This window comes from Leptopilina heterotoma, unplaced genomic scaffold (genome assembly GCF_015476425.1).
Source record: "Leptopilina heterotoma isolate Lh14 unplaced genomic scaffold, ASM1547642v1 Lhet_136, whole genome shotgun sequence".
NCBI lineage: Eukaryota > Metazoa > Arthropoda > Insecta > Hymenoptera > Figitidae > Leptopilina > Leptopilina heterotoma.
In genome coordinates this window covers 172,792-198,932 of record NW_025110857.1, presented here as the reverse complement: position 1 = coordinate 198,932, position 26,141 = coordinate 172,792, and the positions used below count along the sequence as shown (strand labels likewise).

The 26,141-nt window shown below is 23.5% G+C and overlaps 1 protein-coding gene across 5 annotated transcripts; it reads left to right on the top strand.

Annotated features, from left to right (window-relative positions):
• The first annotated feature begins 34 nt into the window (after window positions 1–34).
• LOC122497757 (NK-tumor recognition protein-like) lies at window positions 35–17,068 on the top strand. Of its 5 annotated transcripts, none has more exons than XM_043605031.1 (14): window positions 35–598; window positions 2,023–2,125; window positions 4,444–4,580; window positions 4,845–4,971; window positions 5,058–5,187; window positions 5,451–5,702; window positions 5,842–6,146; window positions 6,571–6,693; window positions 9,567–11,341; window positions 12,955–13,362; window positions 13,782–13,919; window positions 14,928–15,116; window positions 15,320–15,465; window positions 16,869–17,068. In XM_043605031.1, exons 2-14 carry the CDS (start codon window positions 2,057–2,059, stop codon window positions 16,994–16,996), a joined length of 3,927 nt encoding a protein of 1,308 aa, XP_043460966.1. In that variant the 5' UTR covers window positions 35–598; window positions 2,023–2,056; the 3' UTR covers window positions 16,997–17,068. The 5 variants fall into 5 exon arrangements, with proteins under 5 accessions (XP_043460966.1, XP_043460964.1, XP_043460965.1 ...); XM_043605029.1 differs by having other exon boundaries at window positions 4,426–4,580; XM_043605030.1 differs by having other exon boundaries at window positions 35–697.
• The last annotated feature ends 9,073 nt before the right edge of the window (window positions 17,069–26,141 follow it).

The window sequence follows — 26,141 nt, the reverse complement described above, 5'->3', positions numbered from 1 at the left end:
GTGATGACACTTTTAAGTAGGGAGGATGGTCATCTTGTCTCTCGCAGGTATTCAATGGTTATACCGGATGAATGTTGGGTCCATAACCAACCGGGAAAGTGTTATGTGGCGAAAATTAATATTTTATTCATTAAAAATCGCGTGTTAATTGAAAAAATAATTATCAAAGTGAATTTAGTTGTTTAATTATTTATGAATTTTGTGAATGTATTGCCATGTTGTTGCTACTGTTTGTCGATAATGGCCAGTGTAAAAATGTGACCGTCACCGAAACACGTGTATAAAAATAACGCTTTTATTTGGAGACAAGTGTAGTTTGACATGTCATTAACAAAGTGCATAATTGGACATGTACAATAATTACTTTTCAAGTGGTACATCATTTTTCATGTTGGATTATTGTTATATCTAATAACCTCTTGGTGTTTAGTCTTCTCAGTCATGCAACAATATGTGTGGGTGCTACGTGAGCGACACACATTGTAGGACAGTTAATCACAATTTTTGTCTTACTATCGTTACATAAGGTATATATTGTGTTTATTTGACAATCTAGGAGTGATTTTTATTGAAAAGGAGTTCTTACTTGAGATTTAATGTGAGTTTCATGTGTATAATATTCATTGATACATATCTGTACCATTGTACAGTCAGCATGCTTGTTAACCTCCAGAGAACTAATTAATAATTCTTTTTGGTAAGTTATCTCATGAAATTGCAATAAAAATTCATTTACAAATATAAATATTTAGTCAATATTTATTATTTGCATGTTTCTCGATTGTATTTTAGGGAAATTTATTGTTTTTCATTGCTTGATGGACAAAATCTTGTTGGGCAATTGTGAACATAACCTCAAAGTCTCACATGCGCTTTTTTTCGAGATTCCTGTTTTGCTCTTGTTTCTTTATGTATTTGTTGATTATTCTCTCGAATTGATTGTTCTTCAATTGTAATGCAAACTTGTTTGGATTCTGTTTACTATTGGAATAAAAAATTCGAATTATTTGCATTATTACGAAATCATGCTCAATGGTTTTTTTCCCACTTTGCTTCTCACTGCAATAAAATTCATAAATGTAAATATTTATTGCAGTTGAAATGATTTATTTGCACTTGTTTTCTAAATCGTTTTAATGCATTTTTTTCAAATTATTATTTTAATATAAAGTTATATTTATTCATCTTTTTGGTTTACTTAGGATTTAGTATGGATTTTGATAACAATTAACTATTATTTATTTTGTACAATTTAAGTAATTTATTAACAAATATTCTATTTAGTATTAATATTGCAAACTTATATTAATTTTCTTTTTAAAGTAATGCAATGAAATAACAATGTGAACCGTAATGATTTATAATCGAGTTAATTAGCTTCAAATGTAATTATTATTTGCAGAAAATTATTTTCTTCATCAGACGCAAAATTCCTGTAAATCTGTGTTTTGTTGGACATTTTTAAAATACTCATATTTTTCTCAGACCTTTTAAAACTTATTTCCCTCTTATCCTTTGTCTCTAAATAGCCCATCTTTGTAATTTATAAAAGAAAATTTTCAATTCATAAAATTAATATTAAGTGTTTCTTAATACTTTTGTGTTAAACTCGAAGGGGCGTGGCTTTTCAAATAAAATATCATTTTTGACTGATACCTTTCTGCGAATTTGCATCTGTCGGCCGACTACCTGCGCTTAGATAATATTCTAGGAAAAACCATTTTTACAAAGTCGAACAAATCCTGTCACCTACTTTATTACCTTGATCCTTTTTTCAATTTTCTCAAACAATAGAAAATTACATTTTACCTTTTTGTGAATTTTAATTTTATGATTTTGAAATTTTGCAATGGAAAAATTTTCTATTTACTCAGAATATTGGTAGATGAAACAAAATCTAACATTCTTTTTTTTTTACAATTATTACGTGTGCGTAAACATCAATTGAAAAATAAGAAAAAAAATAAAAAATGCGAATTTAAATGTTTTCAAATTCTAAAATATATTTTTGTTTTATTTTAGAGATTTAAAGAATTGTCGAAAAAAAAACTTGAAGATGGAGACTGATTATTTAAATATGCGTGATGAGCAGCAACGCTATCCATCATTATCGATTATGGAGCAGGTAATTAATATTATTCTTTTTCTCACCAGTTAATTAGTGATTGAAATTCACTATTAAAATTTGTATTTATTGTACGAAATATGCTTGCACCTAATAATCCTTCCTCACAATTTTTTTTATCCACCCAAAAAAAGTATTCTTTCTCTTTTACAATTTATATATAATTTTTTTTTATTCCACTTTGTATATTTTAATTAATTTACTATTTATATTATTTTTATAATAATAATTAGGGTTGCCACAAAAATTGAATTTTTTTCCTGACTTTTTCCTGATTTCCAGACAAAATTTTGACTTTTTCCCTAAACTTAAAAAATATTATGTTTAACTCTAAAAATTACTAGCTACTCAAAAAAATGTTTTAATACTTTTATTTGCGAATTTTTTTAATTGTAAAATTATTCGAAAACATCAATAACTTCTTTTTTAAATAAATATTTAATCATTATTATTTTTCCATAGGAATTAAAATTCTTCAAAAGATTCAAATTCAAACCTTTTTGAAATTCAATAACTTATAATAATTAAAAATAAAGTGAAAAAATTATTATTTTATATTATAAAAATATTGTTACTGTAACTTCTTCAAAATTATTTTCATGATTTTAATTCAAACATTACTTTCTAAAATTTTTAACTAAAATTTTTCTTTAAATTAATTATTTTTAATAACTTTTGAAAAAGTTGTTTGAGAATTTTCAAATCTTGTTTACAATTCAATTTTACGAATATTCGATTAATCGTAAATTCTTCAATTAAATAAAATATTAAAAATTAAAAACTTCCAATAATTTAAAAAAAATTCGATTATTATTTGAAATTTTAACTGTAATTCATTTCTAAATCAATTTTCATTAATAAATCTACGAGGATTCAATTATTTAAATACACAAAAATAAGTTATTAAATAATTGACTTTTTTTAAAATTCAATTCTCATAAAGAATTTTTTTTTTTGAAGAATTGATTTTTTTGACGAATTTTAATAAAATTTTTATTATACATTTTTCGAAGAATTCAATTAAAATTGTATTAAAAATAATTGAAATTCTGCGATGAGTTTTATTATTTATGAAAATAATTGAATCATTGCGAAAAAGTTTATAAAAAACTTGCAAATAATTGAATTCCTGGAAAATGTTTATTATTTAGAAAAATAATAAAATGTTTGCGTAGAATTTTAATGAAAATTTTTCTAAATAATTCAATCCTTTTGGAAAATTTTATTAAAATAATAAATATTGAAAATCATTGAATTGAGGAAAATTTTTGAAAATAATTGAAATTTTGCAAAGAATTTTATTAAAATTTTTGAAAATAATTGAATTTTGATGAAGAATTTTATTATTTATAAAAATAATTGAAATTTTGACGAGAATTTTAAAAAAATTTTTGAACAGAATTGAATTTTCGCAAAGAATTTTATTACTTTTAAAAATAATTGAATTCTTGCAATGAATTTTATTTAAATGTTTTTAAATAATTGAATTATTGCGAAGAAATTTATAAAATATTTGTAAATAATTGAATTCCTATGGAATTTTTATTATTTATGAAAATAATTGAATATTTGCGTATGATTTTATTAGAATTTTTTTTAAATATTTGAATTCATTTGGAAAATTTTATTAAAATAGTAGATATTGAAAATTAATTAATTGAGGAAAATTTTTAAGAAATAATTGTATTTTTTGTGAGAATTTTCTTTAATTTTTGAACAGATTTGAATTTCTACGAAGAATTTTGTTGCTGTTGAAAATAATTGAATTTCTGCAATCATTTGTTTAAAATTCAATTTTTTAGTGTTTTTAATTAAAATTCTTCTATAAATCTATTATTTTTAATAATTAATTAAATACAAAAAGTTTAGGTAACTAATTTCAGAAGAATTTGAATTATTAAAATTTTATAAAATTTCAAATTCAAATTTGGTTCTTTCTATTACCTTTAATAAAAATTCCTGACTTTTCCCTGATTTCCCTGACTAATTTTACTTTCCCTGATTTTTTCCTGAATTCCCTGACCTGTGGCAACCCGGATAATGGTTGTAATAACTATTTTTATTACTGTTTTATTTATTTTGCATTAATAAATATTGTTATTATTTTTATTATTATTATTATTATTATTATTATTATTATTACTTTTATTATTATTATTATTATTATTAATTGTTAGAATGTTTTAATTATTATAAATATTATTATTAGTATTATTATTATATTATTTTTATTATTATTATTTAATTTTTGTGTTTATAAACCTGGTTTTAATCTTGTCGTTTTACGAACAACTTGGTAGTTCGAGCTGTTTTTACAGAACGATTATGTTATGCCAAATCCACTTCCAACTCCATTATGTGAAGAAGGCTCTTTGCTCAAAGTCGTAGAAAGCGATTTTGATTACATGGAAAACCAATTGGACACAAGTGGTTTATCCTGGGGATCCGAACAGGAGTAAGTTGTGTTTTTTCTATTCCTTTACACTCTCATAAATAATGAGAAAGTAATTTTTATTAAAACTAAATTATTAAATAACTGAAAATTGTTTTTATTCCTAAATTTTGCTGCTAAATTCGTTTATGAAAATAATTCCGAAAATAAAATGTTTAAATAAATGTTATTCAAAAAATTGAAAAAAAGAAAAAAATATAAAAAAAAGAAAAACAAATTAAATTAAAAAAATTCTTTGTTTAATGAAATAATAATTATTTCCTATAGACTCAATGGTGATATGGCTGTATTACCAGTTTCTGGAGTTGCCTCCGTCTATCCAAAAATGGAATGTTTAAGCGAAGATTTCGCTAAAGTTCTCAATGATTGGCAAGAGCATTTGGGCTTTTTAGAGGTCAGTTTTAACTCTAGCAATGTGAAAAGGATAATTCACATTTTTCTTTCAATTTTTTAAAATTTTTGTACATTATTAATTGGCAGACATGCGAATTTGAGGAACGAATGAATTTGTTGGACATTGATCGTCCATCGTCAAGATATCCCGTTCTTCCCGAGAACATATTTGATGACGATTTTCATCCTCCATCAAAATCGGAAAAAAAAATTCTTGGTAGGCAAAAATGCAAAATTTACCAAATAATTTTTCTTCTAAAATATTTATTTTCTTGCTTGCTTTTCTTTCTTTCTAAGTAATTTATTACTTTTGTTTCTTAATTTAAAAAAAGAACTATTAACTATTAAAAACTTAGTTTTTAATCAAGTATTAATAAGTTCAGAAGAAATTTTATTCATCTTAAAAATCTATCGCTGATGCGGTGAAAATTAATCTGAAAATAATATTTCATTTTTTGTTTCCTTCAATCATCGATTCAGATGATGATAGTTTAAAGGCGTCTTTAGATTTAGTCAACGATTTAGAAGCAAGTGGCAGTAGTGCACTTGACTGTTCCATTGACGAAACTAAAGAAGAAACTAAAGAGACTGTCGAAGTTAAGAAAAAGATTCGAAAAAATGTAAATAATCAGAAGATCAAGAAAGAAGTAAAGAAGGAAATTCATTGTGACGACGATTTAGATGAAGAAAACTGGTTTCTGAATGATATGGATCTAATTGAAACTTCGTCAGGTAATTCGATTTTCTATTGAATTCGAGATTGAAGTTAATAATGTGAAAAAATGATTAAAGTTCATAAAGTTCTTTTCTAATATTGTAATATTTTGTGTAATAATCGAGAGGATATTTTTTAATTATTGTAATTATTTAGTTTTAGAAGCCGGAGACGTCACCGATCTTCTTGAACAGTTCGAAGCTTCGGAAAAACCACCGGAAACTTCGACAAAGAATGATGAGACTAAAGAACCGTTGCAGGAGGAAACGAAGAAAAAGAAGAAAAGAGAAATTTCAAGTACTAAAGAAGAAGATGTTGAAATTCCCCCCACGAAGAAACGAAAATCCGAAAAGAAAACTAAAATTATCGAGCCTGTTCCAAAGAAACCCGTGAAAATTCAAGAAAACCCTCAACGTGATGTTAAGAAAACATTGCCCAAAGAAGTCATCGATAGGATACAGGTAATTAGAAATTTTTTCTAATTTTTAATTTGAATTCTTGAAATTGAAATTTTAAACTGGAGGAAAATGAAAAATGAAATGGAAATTAAAATGAAAAAGCTTGAAAATTTTTGAAAAATATTTAAAGACAATGAAAGAATTAAATTCGATAATTTTTCATCGAAGGTAGGAAATAATTTCAAAATGCTAAAGAATATTTTTTATTTTTCTTTCAATTGCTCTTTTTTCTTTCTTTTGTTTTTCTTTTTTTCTTGCTTTTCTTTTACTTATTATATTTTAAAAATCGAAACTTCTCTATTTTTCCAAATAAATAATTTTCAATCTTTTTATTTAAGAGAAAAAATGATTTTTTTTTGAAAAATAGTTGTAGAAAAAAATTTGAACACTAGAAACTTTATTGAGAATAAGTGTTGTTATATAACAGGCTTCAAATCGCAAGAAACCTATATCAGTCATACCAGCACTGCCAGAGAAGAAAGTTGGCGTTCGTTGCAAAGGAACAAAAATGCAGGATGCTGCACCCACTCGGAATAAACAATTGAAAATAGTAAGTCAACTATTTTTTTAAACAATCAATCAACTAAAATTATTGGCAACGCTTTTTCGTCGAAGGGAAGGAATTTTTTCCTTACCTTTAGTGAACAAAAAATTATTCTCTCTAAAATTTATTCACTAAAAAGTACTATTTATTAATTTAGAATTTAATTTTCCAATTACAGGGTTGCCACAAGTCAGGGAATTCAGGGAAAAGTCAGGGAAATTAGAATTGGTCAGGGGGATTAATTTAATTAATTTAAAATTTTTAATAGAAATTTTAAGAAGAACTGATTACAGAAATTCAATTATTTTCAAAATTGATAAACTTCTTCGCTTAAATTCAGGGTGTCTACTAACCGGGAATTCCGGGAAAACCGGGAAATAACCGGGAATTTTATTTGACCGGGAAAAACCGGGAATTAGCCGGGAATTTTATACCGAACCGGGAATTTTTTCACAAAAATTAAAAAAGTTTTATTATTTTAATTTGTTTTTAAAAAATCAATTTTTATTTCAATTTTTATAGATATTTATACTGTTCTCTAAATTTAAGTTACTTAAAAATAATTAATTTGATGATAAAAAATCAGTTACCAATTCAAATATATTATGTAAATAAATTTAAAAAAAATTATGGAGTTAATAGAAATATTGTGAAATTCGACTGAAAATATGTAATTAAATTTGTTAAAGAAATTCATTAGAAACTTTTTAACAAATAGAATTTTCAAAGTATTTTAATTTAATAATTGATTAATAATTGAATATTATAAAGAGTAAAATTCTAATGTATTCATGTTTCTTACTCCGAAGATTAATAATTAAAATTTTTATTAGTTATTTTAAAAAAATATACATACTTAAAATTGTTTAATAAAATTAAACTTTCGCAAAATTTTTTTTGTCTAAAAAATAAAATTGTTGTAATTTTTCAATTCTATTGTTTCAAGATAATTGAATTTTTCTAAACAAATCATTGAAATTTTTTTACTTTTTTTGAAAAATAATTGAATTCTTTTAAAGAATTTTATTTAAATTTTTCGAAAATAATCAAGGGAAGTTAGTGACCATAATTATAATTTTATTTTTAAAATTTAAAGTCCCTCTTACAGTTTTAAATCAATTTTTTGCTTCTAAAAATTATACTATTCTATTATTATTTAATAATTATAATTATTAAACTTCTCTTAAATTTTTATCATTTCAAATTTCTGAATGTTCAAATAAATGATATTTATTTATTTCTTGAGCAAATTAAATGTTTATTACATATTAAGTAAAGAATTAATTATTGCTGCTTATTATTTTCAAAAATTTTAATAAAATTCTTCACAAGAATTAAATTATTTTCATAAATAATAGCATTCTTTGGAAGGATTCAATTATTTTTATAAATAGTAAAATTCTTTGCAGAAGTTCAATTATTATCAATGTAATTTTAATAAAATTGAAAAATCCAATTTTCAATTATAATTATAAAGAGACAAGATTATTTTTAAAAACTTGAAAAAATTCTTTGTTTAATTCAAGTATTTTCCAAGTTTTTAATTAAAATTACTGAAAAAAACATTATTTTCAAAAAATTTAATGATTTATTTATGTTTGAAATCAAATTTAAATTTAAATTTGATAAGAAAAAAAACCGGGAAAAAATTAGGATATAGCCGGGAAAAACCGGGAAATAACCGGGAATTTTGTTAAACGAAAATAGTAGACACCCTGAAATTCAATTATGTTCAAAATTTTTTTAAATTCTAGTCAAAATTTCAATTATCTTTATAAATCGTAAAATTCTTCTCCGAAATTTAATTATTTTCAACAAATTTAATAAAAATCTTGGCAAAATTTCAATTATTTTCAAAAATTTTCGTCAATTCAATGATTTTCAACATTTATTATTTTAATAAAATTTTCCAAAACGATTTAATTATTTAGAAAAATTTTCATTAAAATTCTACGCAAACATTTTATTACTTTTATAAATAATAAACATTTTCCAGGAATTCAATTATTTGCAAGTTTTTTATAAACTTTTTCGCAATGATTCAATTATTTTCATAAATAATTATTTCGAAAAATTTAAATAAAATTGTTTAAAAAATTCTATTATTTAATGAAATTTTGACAAAATTCTTTTACAAAATTTAGTTAATAAAATTGCAATTTTTTTCAAAAATAAAATTCTTCCCAAGAATTCAATTCTTTTTAAAACTAAAATTTTTCACAGGAATTCAATTATTTAAGAAAAATTTAATTAAATTCTTCGTTAGATTTCAATTATTTTCAATTTTTTAATGAAATTTCTCGATGGAATTTAATTATTTTCAAAAAGTTTTAAAAAATTCTTAGAAATTCAATTGCATTTAATTTTAAAAATTTTGATAAAATTCTTCATAAAAATTTAATTTGAAGAAATATTCAATTATTTAATAAATTATTTATCTTTCTATTTAAATCATAGAATTCTTGAAAAATTTTCTAATAAAAATTGATTAAAAAATGAATTTCACTTAAAATTTTAAATTTTAATTGAATATTAATAACATTATAGCGTGGATTTTTAGAAATAATTGAATTTCGAAAAGGATTTAAATCATACGTTATTGAATTTCAGAAGGTTTGAATATTTTTCAGGATCAGCAAAAAAGTTAAAATTTTGACTGGAAATCAGGGAAATGTCAGGGTAAAACAAAATTAAATTCTTGTGGCTTGAATTAATTAATTAATTTCTTAATCAATTGATTTACAGTTTAGTCAAAAATAAATAATAATAAATATTTAGTAAAAAGTACAATTTAGAAAAGAAGAAAAAGTATTTGAAATTATAAAGTAAAAAATTTTAAAATATTAAATATTTTATTAAAAATAAATTATTTCCTTCAGCAAACGACAAACAAAAATAGCAGTCCGGAAGGATCAGTTCAGTTGGATCACGATTATTGCAGTAATGGAAACGCAATAAATTCAAAGAGCAAAACTTCCGGCAAACAAAAAGTGAAGAAGATTTCGAAAAAAATTACAAAACTTGAACCACAAAAACAAGTTTCAAACGATAAGGTAACTAGCGTTTTAGCTGTCGATACGATTTTGAAGAAACCAAACAATTGCTTGGAATCCACAAAACAAAATAATGTACGTGAGGAAAAGATTAATGCTCCCTCTGATTCAAAAGAATCAGAGAAAATCAAGAAAAAGCAATTTTCCCTGAAGAAAGTCGAAATTGCTCAAATTGTTGACAACAAACAATCGCCATTCAAGGAAAACAACAAAACCTTCAAGGAAACTACCACAATTGCCACAGTGAAAAAATCTTTCCCGGAAATGAAAGTTCGACCCACAGTAGCAACCAGTATATTACAAACTCGAAAGGGAGTCATCACCAAAACAAAACCAATCGACGGACCCCAAAAGATGATCTCCGTACTCAAGAAACCACCCCAACCATCACAAACTCTCATTTGCAATAAACCAAATGAAAGTATTGTCACCACAACAAACAGTTTAAATAACGAAGTACAAAACATTATCGTTCAAACGCAACCAATCGAAGCGCAGGAGAACGATAAAAAATTACCACCACCGCGTAAAAAATTAAATCTCGCCGAATATAGAAGTAGACGCGAACAAAATCGCAGCGACAATAGTCGTACAAATTCGCCAATTCAACCAATGACTCTCGTCTATATTTATCACGCATCAACCACAACGCATCCAATTCAAACCGATCACGACAATGTCATTTGGTCCGAGCGCGAAATTGTTTCAATTCTAAAGCCAAAATCGGAAATTGAAGAAATTAAAGTCGAAGCAAAACCATCGGTACGTGACGCTTCAATTCAAACAAACGAAACTGTCTTCAATCAAACGCCAAGATCAAATTTCGAAGCAGCATCAATTAATTCAAAGAAAGCCGAGAATTACGTCAAACGATCAATTGATAATAGATCCGATAAACGTTCAATCGTTAATCGTTCAGTCGATAATAAACGATCGCAAACTGAAAATAAAAATGATAATCGTCGACAAATTGACGTTAAAACAGCGAATGATAATAAGCGAAAAATAGAAATTAAAATTGAAAGTAAGCAAAATATTGATGGTAAATCCCAAATGGAAAGTAAGCGACAAGAAAAATTGGAAAACAAGGGACAAATTGATGAGAAATTGGTTGAAAATAAATCACCGGAGAGTAGAGGTGATAATAAACAGTTGGATAAAAAAACAATGGATAATAAACAATTAGATAAAAAACTATTGGATAATAAACAATTGGAGAAAAAACTAATGGATAATAAACAATTGGAGAAAAAACTAATGGATAATAAACAATTGGAGAAGAAACTATTGGATAACAAACAATTGGATAATAAACACTCGGATAACAAACAATCGGATAATAAACAATCGGATAAGCAATTCGATTATAAACAATTGGCTAATAAACAATTGGATAATAAATCATCACCGGAGAGTAAGCGAATAATGGATCAAAATTCGAGTCAAAAACTTGAGAATAAATCAGTTCCTGATAGAAGTAAATCTCGGGATAAATCTACAGAACGAAGTAAATCCATCGAAAGAACAAATAATGCCAAAAAAATCAGTTCTGTCACTAATGGAAAGAGTGAATCGAGTGGTGCGAAGGACATAGACGAAAGGCAAGTTTTCACTATTTTTATAATCAAATTCTAATGCAAAACCTTTTTTTTTCTATTTCTGCCAATAATTTCTTTCTAAAGAACTTAATTCTTAAACAAATATCAAAATTATTATTTACAATTTATTTAATGAATAATTTTACTTAAATATTTAAAAAATTATTGAATTTTAAAGGAGTTACGTTTACAATTTTCATAAATAGATGAACTTCAAAAGATTTTAATTTGAATTTTTATAAAATTTCAATTTTTAATGAATTTAATTAGAAATTTTCAAAAGAACTTAGTTTTTTGAAAAATTTAAATAATTCAAATTCTTCTAAAATTAGTTAAATTTTTTAATTTTTCATATTTAATTAATTATTAAAAATAATGGATTTTTAGAAGAATAATAATTAATAATAATTTAAATTCTTCTTTAATTACTTACAGTTTTTAATATATATTTTTTTAGTTATTAAAAATAACTGATTTACAGAATAATTTTAGTTAAAAACTATAAAGAAAAATTTAATTTTTGAGAAATTGTAAATTATTGCATAAATTCAATTATTTTTAAAAATAATAAAAGTCTGCGCAGAAATTCAATTATGTTTACAAATTTTTTTAAATTCTCATAAAAATTTCAATTATTTTGATAAATAATAAAATTCTTAGACGAAATTCAATAATTTTCAAAAATTTTCCTGTATTCAATATTTTTTAATATCTACAATATTAATAAAATTTTCCAAAAGAATTCAATTATTTTAAAAATCTTTTTAATAAACTTCTACGCAAACATTTAATTATTTTTAAAAATAATGAAAATTTTTTAAAAAATTTTCCTCAATTTAATAATTTTCAATATCTACTATTTTAATAAAATTTCCAAAAGAATTCAATTATTTAAAAATAATTTTAATAAACTTCTACTCAAAGATTGAATTATTTTCAAAAATAATAAACATTTTACAGGAATTCAATTATTTACAAATTTTTCATAAATTTTCTTGCAATAATTCAATTATATTCATAAATAATAAAATTCTTTTTAGTAATTCAATTATTTTTAATACAATTTTAATCGAATTCTTCAAAAAATGTATTAAAAATTTTATTAAAATTCGTGAAAAGAATTCAATTATTTAAAAATTTCTTGATAAAATTCTTTATGAGAATTCAGTTTTAAGAAAAATTAAATATTATTCAATAAATTATTTATTTTTGTATTTAAATAATTGAATTCTCGTCGAATATTCTAATAAAAATTGATTTAAAAATGAATTTCAGTTAAAAGGTTTTAAATTAAAATTAAATCTTTTGAAGAATTTTAATTCCTATGTAAAAATAATTATTAAATATTTATTTAAGAAAGAAGTATTGATGTTTTCGAATAATTTTCCAATTAAAGAAATTCGTAAATAAATGTAATAGAATATCTAATAATTTTTAGAGTCAATCAGAATATTCTTTAGCATCAGGGAAAAAGAAAAAAATTTGTCTGTAATTCAGGGAAAAACAAAATTAAATTTTTGTGGCAACCCTGATGAAGATAAATTAAAAATAAAAATAACGTTTCATGTGAAGAGAATATTCTTATCGTAATAAGTAATTTTGTGTTAAAATTTCAGGATCAGACCAACTGGGAAAAGAGTGAGAAATTACAGGAGAAGAGGATCGTCAGAGTCAAGTCGCTCATTATCAAGAAGCCGAAGTCGAAGTAGAAGTCGAATTAGGAGCCGAAATAGAAATCGCAATCGTAGCCGAAGCAAGAGTAGATCTTGTCGACGAACGCCGGAACGTCGTCGACGAATAAGTCATCGTCGCAGTTCAGTTAGTTCCAGTAGCAGTTGGTCATCACGATCATATACAAAATCATCGTCTAGTTTTAGAACAAGATCATCGCGATCACGTTCACGTTCGCCGAGATTCTCCCGATCAAGATCGATATCAAGGTCAAGGTCACGATCCCGATCGAAATCGAGACTGAGATCCAGATCGAGATCGAGATCATCGTCACGATTCTCCAGTTGCTCCAGGTAAATTTCGACTTCAGTTTCCTTTTTCTTCTTTTTCAATTTTAATAATTGAATTTTATTTCGATTATTTATTTTAGCTAATTTTTTATTTATCTTAATATTTGTTTTTAGCTAATTTTTTTTCCACCTCATTATTTATTTTAGCTTCTTTATTAATTATCTTATTGTAGTTATATTTTAGTTTATTTTTTTATCAATCTAATTAAATTAAATAAATTTTATCAGATAAATACAAAAAATAAACTAAAATATATTTAGACGAATAAAATCGTTAGACGAATAATTTAAAAGGTACAAGAGTGGAATGATAAGAAATTAGTGAAAGTGCGGGTTTCGCAATTATTATTATTTTTTGTTTTAAGTTTTTTTTCCGATTATTTTCGAGGGATTTAAGTTTCGGAGATATCGCGTGATTATAGGTTGTCGTCTCGCTCTATTTTCACAAGGAGTAGATGGTCAGGTCGACGAAGATGGGAAAACCGCGAGCGGAAGCAAAGTTATGATAGGAACAGGCGTCGCTCCTCTGGGAGTAGTAACGACAACAGAAATTTGAGGAGGTAAAACAATATGTTTACAGTTGCAAAAAAAAATATATTCCATCTTATTTTAAAGCAACATTTTTCCTTTCCGAAATATTTTTGTCACACTCATTTTTTTAAATTAATATTTCAAATTAAAATTGGATTCTAGTTTCAATAAAATTGAATTTAAACTAAATTAAAATTTAATTTCAGTAAAATGTAATTTGTACTGAATTAAAATTTAATTTTAACTTAATTAAAAGAATTCCAACTAAATTAAAATTAAATTTCAACTTAACTAAATTTCTATTTAATTAAAATTAAATTTTAACTTAAGTAAATTTCAATTTCAATTTAATTAAAATTAAATTGTAACTTAAGTAAAATTAAATTTTATAGGGAAATAAAATAAAATTTTAATTGCAATAAAATTAAAGTTTAACGCAAATAAAAATTTTAAGTAAATAGAATTTAACGGAAATAAAATTAATTTTTGATTGAAATAAAATTATGTTTTACGTGATTAAAAGAAAATTTTAATATAATTAATTGTATTCCTAATTAATGATTTTAAAATACTGAATAATTTTTGAAATAACAAAGAATTGTTTGTTTTTTTCTGTAAAAACTAATCAAAATCAATATAGAAATTTTCTATTCATATTCAATACGAACTATGTAATATTAATCAATTTTTTCCACACTAAAAATTTAACACCCAAATATTTAATAAACATTAAATTAATAATTTAATAACACAAACTGATTTTGCGACTACTTTTCAAAATAAGGAAATTAATTTAAAAAAATTGAATGAATATTTATTTTTTACGGAGAGAAAAAATTGACCTGTAAACATAAATGTTTGGTAGGTTCAATAGAATTGATGTAATTTGCGAAAATTAACATGTTAAATGTTATGAGTAATTAACAAATTATTAACATTATTTTGTTGACATGTTTTGTTAACTTTTTTTCTGTTTTCGAAGAAAATCAATTGTTCGAAAAGAAAACAATTTTTTTGAAAGAGAAATATTTTTTTAGATCAACTTCTCGTTCGTATAAAAGACCATACGACGGTTGGTACGATAGAGAAAAGCAGAGACAAGTCGAGGAGCGAAGAGTGATTTACGTTGGAAGACTTGAGGAGGGAATAACGAAAGCTGACCTGAGGAGAAGATTCGAAACTTTTGGTCCTGTTGTTGATATCAGTGTTCATTTTCGAGAGCATGGGTGAGATTTTTTCTTTTCAAGTTAATGAAATATTTATTACTTTTTGTGAGAAAAATTAGACAAATTATTTCCTTATGATTTTTAAATTAAAATTTTGATATTTTTTACATTCTCATCAAAAATGAGAAAGTCTTGTTTAATTAATAATTATGATAGAAATTTAATTTTTATTAAATTTGGATGTATTTTTTTTTTTTTTGCAGTGATAATTACGGTTTCGTTACATTCGCTTATAAAAGCGACGCTTACAAAGCTGTTGAACGCGGTAATGAAAATCCTTCCTTACCACGATACGATTTATGTTTTGGTGGACGTCGAGCTTTCTGCAAAGTGAAATATGCTGATCTCGGTATGAAAATAATTTCCTAATTTTCCAAGCCTCACGATTAACAGTATAAAATTTTGAATTTTGGTCTTTTTTGTTTGCCTCATAAAACTTAGAAATTACCACGAATTCTAATACAAAACCTTCAATTTTTTTCTATTTCTGACAAAAATTTCTTTTTTAAAAACTTAAATCTTGAACAACTATCATAAAATAAATAAATTATTTAATGAATAATTTTACTTAACTATTTCAAAATTAATTGAATTTAAAAGTAGTTGCTCAAAAATTTAAAAACAGTCCGTCAAAATTTCAATTATCTTTATAAATAATAAAATTCTTCTCTACAAAACAATTATTTTCAAAAATTATAATAAAATTTTTGGCAAAATTTCAATTATTTTCAAAAATTGTAATAAAAATTTTGTCAAAATTTTATATATTTTCAAAAAATTTCCTGAATTCAATGATTGTCAATATCTACTATTTCAATAAAATTTTTTAAAAGAATTCAATTATTTAAAAAAATCTATAATTAATAGTATTCCGGTAATCTGTTCGCAATTTGGAGTTTTTAAAATTTTTCGCTTTTTTGTTTCCTAACTTTTTTTTAATAATTTTTCTTTTTAAATAATTTCCATTTTTAAAACTAATTTGTTGAAAATCATCGAATTGTTGCAAAAAATTTGATAATCATAGAATTTCTTCGAAGAATTTTAATATTTAGGAAAATAATTGAATTCTTGACAAGAAATATGTTAAAATTTTCGATAATTCTAATTAAACTGTTTTTGAAGAATTTATTTGAATTTCTTTTTTAAATAATGGAGTTTCTTTAAAAATTTTAATTAAAAATTTTAAAAGTAATTGAATTTTATGAACAATTTCTTACAAGTTTATAAAATAATCATGTTTGTTAATAATTGAAATTAAACATTTAATTATTAAATTTTATTACAATTTTTGAAAATTCTTTTGAAAAATTTTATAACGAATTAAGAAAAAAAAAATAAATTCTTTCGTAGAATTTATTTGAAAATAATTGAATTTTTGCAAAGCATTTTATTATTTATAAATTATAATTGAATTGTTTCGAAGGATTTATTAAAAGTTTAAAAAATAATTGAATTTTTGCAAAGCATTTTATTATTTATAAATTATAATTGAATTGTTTCGAAGGATTTATTAAAAGTTTAAAAAATAATTGAATTTTTGCAAAGAATTTTATTAAAATTTTTGATAATAATTGAATTTTGGAGAAGAATTCTATCATTTATAAAGATAATAATTTATTTATTCAATAAAAAATCACTCAATTGAGAGAAGAAAAAAAGAAAAATGGAACTTTATTTATTTAAATATTAAATTTACCTATTTATGCAATAAAAAATATTAAATTAACAGAAAAAAATGGTTTTTTTTAACAGACGGAGCACCGGGTAATTCCTATGGTGGTAGGAATATGATAAAGTCGTCGTCGTCAGGCGGAGACGATCACACATTCGATCTGCTGCTAAAAGAAGCTCAAGCAAAACTTCGTAAACGAAAGGTTTGACACACGTACTGTATAATAGTTATAAATATAATTTAACAATTAGTATTGTTGCCATGATGATTGATGAAGAAATATGAATTTGTTTTTTTTAAATATTAAAAATGAAAAATCATCGGTAGGATTACATTTTTCCTACAAATTATATATTTAAAAAAAATGGTACTTTATCGAAAAGCACACACAAACACACACCTATCTCACCAATTATTATTATTGTTTTTCTGCTAATAATAGATCACCCTTAATAATGTGATAATGTGATATCTATACGGCTCAAGTTATACTGTATTTATTAATACTGCATTCAAGTATATAAATTTAAAAAAAATCCTACAAATTTCTAGTTGATAGTTAGGAAAAAAAAGTAAAATCTCTTTTCAAATTTTTTTAAAATCAATCTAATTTGATTATTTTTCTTGAAAATGGTAAAAAAAAATCGTTTCTTTCAAAAAAAGGAAGGAAATTGATTTTTTAAAATTTAATTTCCCTTGGGGATTTAAAAAAACCAGTTTCTTTTTTCAAAAACAACTTTGACGAAAAGTTGCAAAATAAAGTAATATTAGCATATTGGGGAATTTTTCCTTTTTTACAAAATTGTTTTTCTTTGAAGATTTTCAATTTTTCTTTTTTTTTTCTTTCTTGCTTTCTTTCAATAAAATTAATTTTCTGTCAATTAGTAATGAAATTAATTTATTAATGAAATAAATTAATTCTCTGTTAATTAATTTCACTAATAAATTAATTTTCCAATAGTTAATTTCACTAGTAAATTAATTTCACTCATAAATTAATTTTCTGTTGATTAATTTCACTTATAAATTAATTTTCTGTTGATTAATTTCATTAATGAATTTTGTACAGAATTTCTCGAGAATTTTAAGAAAAAAAATATTGATTTGAAATGCAAGTTTACATCATTTTATCAATATTTTTTACCAAAATGATTGTGTAAAAAAGAAATAAGTGTCTAAATACAATAATCACGATAAATTTTACTGAATTCAGTAAAAACGTAGCTAATTATTTTTAAGTAAAAAACTGTTCCTATTAATTAACGCTTGAGATTTTTTTTCAAAGTACTGTAAACTAGACAAAATATTTACTAGATTTTTGAAAAACTGTTCTTAACTAATTTGTCAATTATCGAGAAAAATAATTTTGTCAAACATTTTTCTTTTTCAATTCTTAAAAAATTTTTTTTTGCCATGATAACGATGGTGTTAATAATATTAATTATGATAATAATTATAATGTTGATGATAAAAGGAAATAGTGACAAAAAAATGAAAATAAAGGGAATGATGATGAGCATAAAAAATTATAATAAAGAGAATGTTGATAATGATAGTGATAAAGGGAATGATAATGATATCGATTAATAATGATAATAAAAATTAAAATAAAAAACGATAACAATAAATAAATAAATATAATTTGCGATAAAAATAATAATCATCTAAAGCCAAAAAAAAGAAAAATTCGTTATACATTTTAATAAATGCAGTGCTATTATTACTTTTTAAAGTAATGGCAACCAAAGTAATATTTTTATTCTATTAGATAGTTTTGAGAATTATCATCAATTTTTAATAATAATAATAATATTAAAAAAAAATACTTTTTACGCTTTTTACTGTCAACATATAACTGAACAAAATTTTTTTAAGAATTTAATCGAGAAATAGGTGTGTGAAAAAAAAACAATTTAGGTATTTTCAAATTCCCATAGACTGCTATAAATCACAATTGATTTTAATTTTTATCCATTCAAATCATTTGTGATGTTATCGCGTTAATTGCCAAATTTTCATAATTTCTTGTGCGAGCGCGGTGGGAGAAAAAAAAAATATTTTTTCAAATTATATAATTTTTGAAAAAAAAATTTAGTTGATAAAAAAAAAGGAAAAAAAAATCAAATTTTATCAAATTATTCTAAAAATGGTATAAATTAAACATTTTTTATGAAAAAAAAGTTAATAAACTTTAATAAACAATAAATAATCAGTGAAAAATCAATAAAAAAAATTTTTATATTTTTTGTTTAATTTTTTTCTTTTGAAATTTATAATTATATGTATAAGTTATATGTGGCAGTTAATGTGCTAACTTAATTTTATATATATACAATTAGGTCAATCAGTCAGTTGATTAAGAAGAAGAAAAATTATTCTTTAATAAGTATAAATACTGAAATTATAAATATTTCTTTTCTATTGCAAAGAAATTAATTTTCTTCTACGCAGGGAAATAGTTTTCTTTTTTTAAAATGGAATTTATTTTCCATCAAGTCCTTATATACGTTTCAATATGTCTCTTTAATTGTGATCAATCAGTTGCCTTTGTTAATAATTAACAATATATTTGACCTAAATTTATGGATTGTTTGGCATGTTTAATTTTATATATTAATCCACCAGTTATGATAGAGAATATTTAAATAAGTTTAGTATTTCAATATTAGGGAGAGTAGATATGTATCAAAATAAGTGTATTAAGGAAAATTGCATGACTCGCTCTAAAAAATATATTAAGTATAAAAAAAAAGTCAAAAAAAAAGGAAAAATACTTTTTTTTTTTTTTGAACGAAACCAATTGAACAAAAAAAGAAAAAACAAAAATAAATACTAAAATGATGGAAAAATAAAATTGAAAGCGATTTCAATTTATTATGCTGCGCATAAAACTTTTTTTTGGTTACGAGCAAAGCATGAAATAAAGTTATTGACTTTCTTTTTTAAATATTTATTATTAAAAAAATGAAGAAAACTGGATTTTTTTTACACCTTAGTATATTTGTACAGCTTTTTAATATATGTGTGTAAAGACTTTGAGTTGGTGCTTTTATTTCATACTTTATTCAGTAACATTTTGTCAAATTTAATCATAAAGAAATTATATATTTTTTTTATTTTTAATGTGGCGCATACTCTTCGTATGTTTATCGGTTGAAAAAAGAAAAATTGTATCCGAATTTGAAATTAATCGTGACTTTATTTTTATAACCAGAGAAAAAAATTAGTTTTTCAAAATACGATTTTTCGAGTCATAATTTAAAATTGTGTGTGTTGTAAAAATTCCAAGCGTAAATTCAAACTTTTTTCTACTATTTTTTAATCGATAAATTAATTTTTTTTTTTGAAAATTATTTTCTTAATAAAAATTGATTAATTAATTAATTTTTCAATCACTAGTTTTGCTTTTTAAAAAAATCTCCAATGAATTGTTTGATAAATTTTCTGTTGAATTGTTTAATAAATTAGTTTTTGAATAAATTGTTCAAAAGAATTATTTGAAAGTTTGTTCAATGAATTAATTTTTGAATAAATTTTTAAAAATATTACTTGAATGTTTATTTAGTGAATTAATTTTTTAATTAACTTTTGTTCAAGAAATTAATTTTTTAATTTGTTTGATGAATTAATTTTTCAATAAATTGTTCAAAAGATTAATTTTTGAATAAATTTTTCAAAGAATTATTTGAAAGTTTATTAAATGAATTAATTTTCCAATAAATTGTTTAAAAGAGTAATTTTTGAATAAATTGATCAATTCATTACTTTTTGAATAAATTTTGAATAAATTTTGAATAAATTTTTCAAAGAATTCTTTGAAATAAATCGTTCAAGAAATTAATTTTTGAATAAACAAGAAAATTAAAATATATTTAAATATATAAAATAGAAATAAGAGTAAAAATAACAGAAATTATGAATAAACTAGTTTGCTGATGAATTAATTTAGTCAATAAATATTAATAAAATATTTTTAATTGATTAATTAATCATTTTATCATTATTAATAAACAAAGTCTCGGCTAATTTCATTTTCTTTTACTACGAATTATTATACTATTATTATTATTGAATAATATCAAATTTATTGTGAAATATTCAGTTTATCAGAAAATCATAACTACGATGTAATATATATATAAATATAATTTTTGATATGTGATAAACGAATGATGCTATACTTTAAAATTGTATGTTGGAATTAATTATTATGTACAGGGCACATCGATACCGAAGAAAGAATTAATTTTCTTTTCTTTTCTTTTTTTTCGAAAGACACGTTTCAGGAAACAAAAAAAACATATATGTATAATTCTTAACAACATTTGTGAAAAAGCGGAAATTTAGATTTCATTGTATAAATAGATTTTAAGAGTTCTAAAATACGCATTAAAATACTGAAGCATGAATTTCAAAAGAATTGTATTCGTTACATGTATCAGACGCCCAATAAAAAAAGGAAAAAAATCAAAAAAATTGAATTAGTTGTAATTAATAACTATTGTTTTAATTGTTGTAATTAATAATAATTCATTTTTTCGTTTTCAGGATTCACTTAGTTTTTGAAATTTTGTTATTTAAAAAAAAATTTTTTTTTGTCAATTATTTTTTATTAATATTTGCTTATTGTTCACAAGATAATAATAATTATTACTAATAATAAATATTAATTTTTATAAATAATAATTAATTTTAATAATAAATATTATTATTTTGGTCGCAAGACATTGTAGAATTTCATAATTATCAAATAAGTAGTATAACAAAATTTTTGGTCAGGCAGTATTATTTATAATTGCATTGTAAGTAGTAAAAGACAATTTTCTGATGTGATATTTTTAATGTAGAAAAAATTTTTTTTAGTCATAATCTTTGTTTCAGTAGTGAAAATAAATTGTAAATTTTCAGTGGTTTTAGTCAACTTGAGTCAGTCAGAAATTTTAATTTTTTTACAAGCTGTGTTGACAAGAGTTTAAAGTCAATTTAGAATGAGAAAATATATTTTTAAATGATTTATTTATTTTTATAAGTAGAAAAATCAATTTTATGTCAGACAAAGCTTTTTTTTAGTTTTAATATTCGTTATCAGTAGTTTATTCAATTTTTATCTCAAACAATAACTATTTCATTAATCTATTCCTTTAAGTAGAAAAAACTACCTTACGTCAGACAAATTTATAGTTTATTTATTATTTATATAAGTAGAAAACCCAATTTTCAGTCAGACACATTTTTTTGTTTAATAGTTGTAATTTTCGTTTTAAGTAGTAAGAGCGAAATTACCTCCGACATAATTTTTTAATTAGTTTTTATTTATTTCTGTAAATAGTAAAGGTCAGTCAAAATTTTTTAAATAAAAATTTCATTTCATTTGCTGTCAGTAGTAGAATTCGGTTTAAGTCAGATAAAATTATTTAAATTTTATTTATTACTCTAAGTAGTAAAATCAATTTTCGGTCAGACATAATTTCAGACAAAACGTATTTATTTACAATCTTTGTCATCAGTCAAATATTAACTATTACTTTATGTATTGTCGTAAGTAGTAAAATCAATGTTAGGACAGACAAAACATTTTTTTATTTAATATTTCAGTAGAAGAAAAATTTCCCAGTTGGACAAAACTTTCATCTATTAAGTTACTATCTTCGTCAGTAAGTAGTACAAGTCAATTTAAGTCAGACAATAATTGTAATTAGTTTATTTAATCCTGTGAGTAGTAACTGCAATTTTAAGTCAGACGCAACTATGTTTCACTACAAATCAATACCAGTAAGAATGCATTTACATTGTCATTAATTTACTTATTTCTGAAAGTAGTAAAATAATGTTTGAATCTGACAAGTATTTTTAATTTTTTTATTTAATCCTTTAAATAATATAAATCAACTTAAGTCAGGCAAAGCACAATAAATAGTTTATTAAACCCTAAGTAGTAAAAACAATTTTAGTCAGACAAACCTTTTTAATTTTTTTTCTTTTATCCTTTAAGTAGAATAAGTCAACTTAAGTCTGACAAAACTTTGTAATTAATTTATTTAATACTTTTTGGAAGTAGAATAAGTCAACTTAAATCAGACAAAACTTAGTAATTAGTTTATTAAACCATAAGTAGTAAAAGCAAGTTTAGTCAGGCGAAGCTTTTTAATTTTTTTATTTAATCGTTTAAGTAGTATAAGTCAACTTTAGTCAGACAAGTCTTTTTAAATTTTTTAATTAATCCTTTAAGTAGTATAAGTCAATTTAAGTCAGACTAAAAACAAAACTTTTTTTATTAGTCTATTTAATTTTTTTTTGAAGTAGTGTAAGTCAACTTAAGTCATTCAAAACATTGTGCTTAATTTAGTTAATTCTGCTTATAAGTAGTATAAGTCAATTTAAGTCAGACAAAAACATTGTTATTAGTTTATTTAATCCTTTTTTGAAGTAGTATAAGTCAACTTAGGTGAGACAAAACTTAGTAATTAATTTATTAAACCCTATAAGTAGTAAAAGCAGTGTTTAGTCGGACTTTAAGTCGGAGCTTAAAGTCAATTTAGATCCAGAAAAAATATTTTTAAATAGCTTATTTATTTATATAAGTAGAAAAATAAATTTTTAGTCAGACAAATCTTTTTATTTAATAGTTGTAATTTTCGTTGGAAGTAGTTGATTGAATTTTTACCTCAAAAACAATAACTTTTCCATTAATCTATTCCTTAAGTAGTAAAAACTACTTTAAGGCAGACAATTAACCAAATTTAGATTTTATTAAAAAATTTAATTTTATAATTTTATCGATATTAAAAATAATTGTTTCTAAAATTGAAAAAGTAATATTTTTTTCAATAATACTCATTAAAATCTAACAAACTCTGAAAATCAAAATTGTAAGATAGCTTCAGAGAATACATTTCTAACTTTTAGTTAGTACTGAGTGAGTTGGCTCAGTGGCGACACTACACTGAAAAAAGAGTATTCTACTTTTAAGTATATTATATTCTTAAAGAAATATTCTAAATTATATTCTTATCGATGAAAGAAATATTCTTATTTTGAGAATATCTTCTTGGCAAGCTAAGAAAATATACTTACGATAGAGCGTGCTGCGGTCGCCATAACGCGTTTTCGTTTTCTCATTCGTTTAATTGGTTTTATAGTGTGTGCGACGCAGTGTTGAGTTTTAATTTTGTGTGTTTATTTATTAAAAATGAATTAGATGTAATTAATAACAATAAATTATTTAGATTATTATTACTATTTTTAAAAATAGATTAATTTAATTATTATTAAAAGAATTATTTACGTAAATTTGACAGGTAATGTATATTTTAACCTTAAAGTAAAGACACAAGAGATAAGTTGTTCAATCTATTTATCTTATTATTATTAATATAGTTTTGACCGACCAAATTTTATTATAATAAAAAATATTGTTATTACAAAATTCTATCCAAAATTTTGTTTCGAAAAAATTTATTTAAAAAAATAAATATTTTTTTAACTTAAGAAATATTTTGATTATATCAAATAGTTTTATCAAATTTCATATTTTTGGCATATATTATCATTCCAAAATTATGTCTATTTAATTGAAAATTTATTATTTAGATCATAAATTAAAAATATTATTTCCAGAAACCCAAAAATATTATGTGCTTATAAATTCAAGAATATAATAATATTCTTAATATAAGAAGAACGGCTTAATAGGTTAAGAATATATTCTCAAAAGAGATTTTTAGAATATATTCTTATTTAAAGCATATTCCCCACTTACACTAAGAAAATATTCTTGGCGCTCATTTAAGTGGCGAATATTCTAACGTCAAGTAGAATATCCTTAAAGTTAGAATACTCTTTTTTCAGTGTACTTGTCTCACAAGAGCAGCAAGGGGACGGTTCGGGGTTCGATTCTTCGCGACTGTGGAATTTTTTCGGCTCGGTGAAACTAGCGACCCGCCGGCCGCAAGCCATCAGAAAAATTCATAGGCGCCGACACACATAGTAGCGCGGTGGCCCTATGCGATTCAATCAACGCAAAAACAACGTACGTTTGCTATTACAGTTTACAGAAAAAAATTGCAATAGTCACATTTTAAAGAGCAATAATCCCCCTTTAATTTGTGACCAAGAAATAAACATTTGGTATAAAATTGTTCGAATTTTTGATAGCCAGCGTCCCACCCGCCCGTATCAGAAAAACCAAAATTGGGAAAAAAATCGGAAAAAAAATCATAACTCGAACAATTTCAGACCAAATGCTTATTTCTTGGTCGGAAATTAAAGGGGGATTATTGCTCTTTAAAATGTGACAATTGAAAATATTTTTAATAAATTTTTGATAGCCAGCGTCCCCACCCGCCCGTATCAGAAAAACGAAAATTGGGAAAAAAATCGGAAAAAAATTCATAACTCGAATAATTTTTGACCAATTCTTTGTTTCTTGGTTGCAAATTAAAGAGGGATTAATGGTCCTTAAAATGTGACCAATAAGAATTTATTTAAAAAAATTTTGATAGCCAGCGTCCCCACCCGCCCGTATCAGAAAAACGAAAATTGGAAAAAAAATCGGAAAAAAATTCATAACTCGAATAATTTTTGACCAAATTCTTGTTTCTTGGTCACAAATTAAAGAGGGATTAATGGTCCTTAAAATGTGACCAATAAGAATTTATTTAAAAAATTTTTGATAGCCAGCGTCCCCACCCGCCCGTATCAGAAAAACGAAAATTGGAAAAAAAATCGGAAAAAAAATCATAACTCGAATAATTTTTGACCAAATGCTTATTTCTTGGTCGGAAATTAAAGGGGGATTATTGCTCTTTAAAATGTGACAATTGAAAATATTTTTAATAAATTTTTGATAGCCAGCGTCCCCACCCGCCCGTATCAGAAAAACGAAAATTGGGAAAAAAATCGGAAAAAAATTCATAACTCGAATAATTTTTGACCAAATTCTTGTTTCTTGGTCACAAATTAAAGAGGGATTAATGGTCCTTAAAATGTGACCAATAAGAATTTATTTAAAAAATTTTTGATAGCCAGCGTCCCCACCCGCCCGTATCAGAAAAACGAAAATTGGAAAAAAAATCGGAAAAACATTCATAACTCGAATAATTTTTGACCAATTCTGTGTTTCTTGGTCGCAAATTAGAGAGGGATTAATGGTCCTTAAAATGTGACCAATAAGAATTTATTTAAAAAATTTTTGATAGTCAGCGTCCCCACCCGCCCGTATCAGAAAAACGAAAATTGGAAAAAAATCGGAAAAAAATTCATAACTCGAACAATTTCAGACCAAATGCTTATTTCTTGGTCGGAAATTAAAGGGGGATTATTGCTCTTTAAAATGTGACTATTGCATTTTTTTT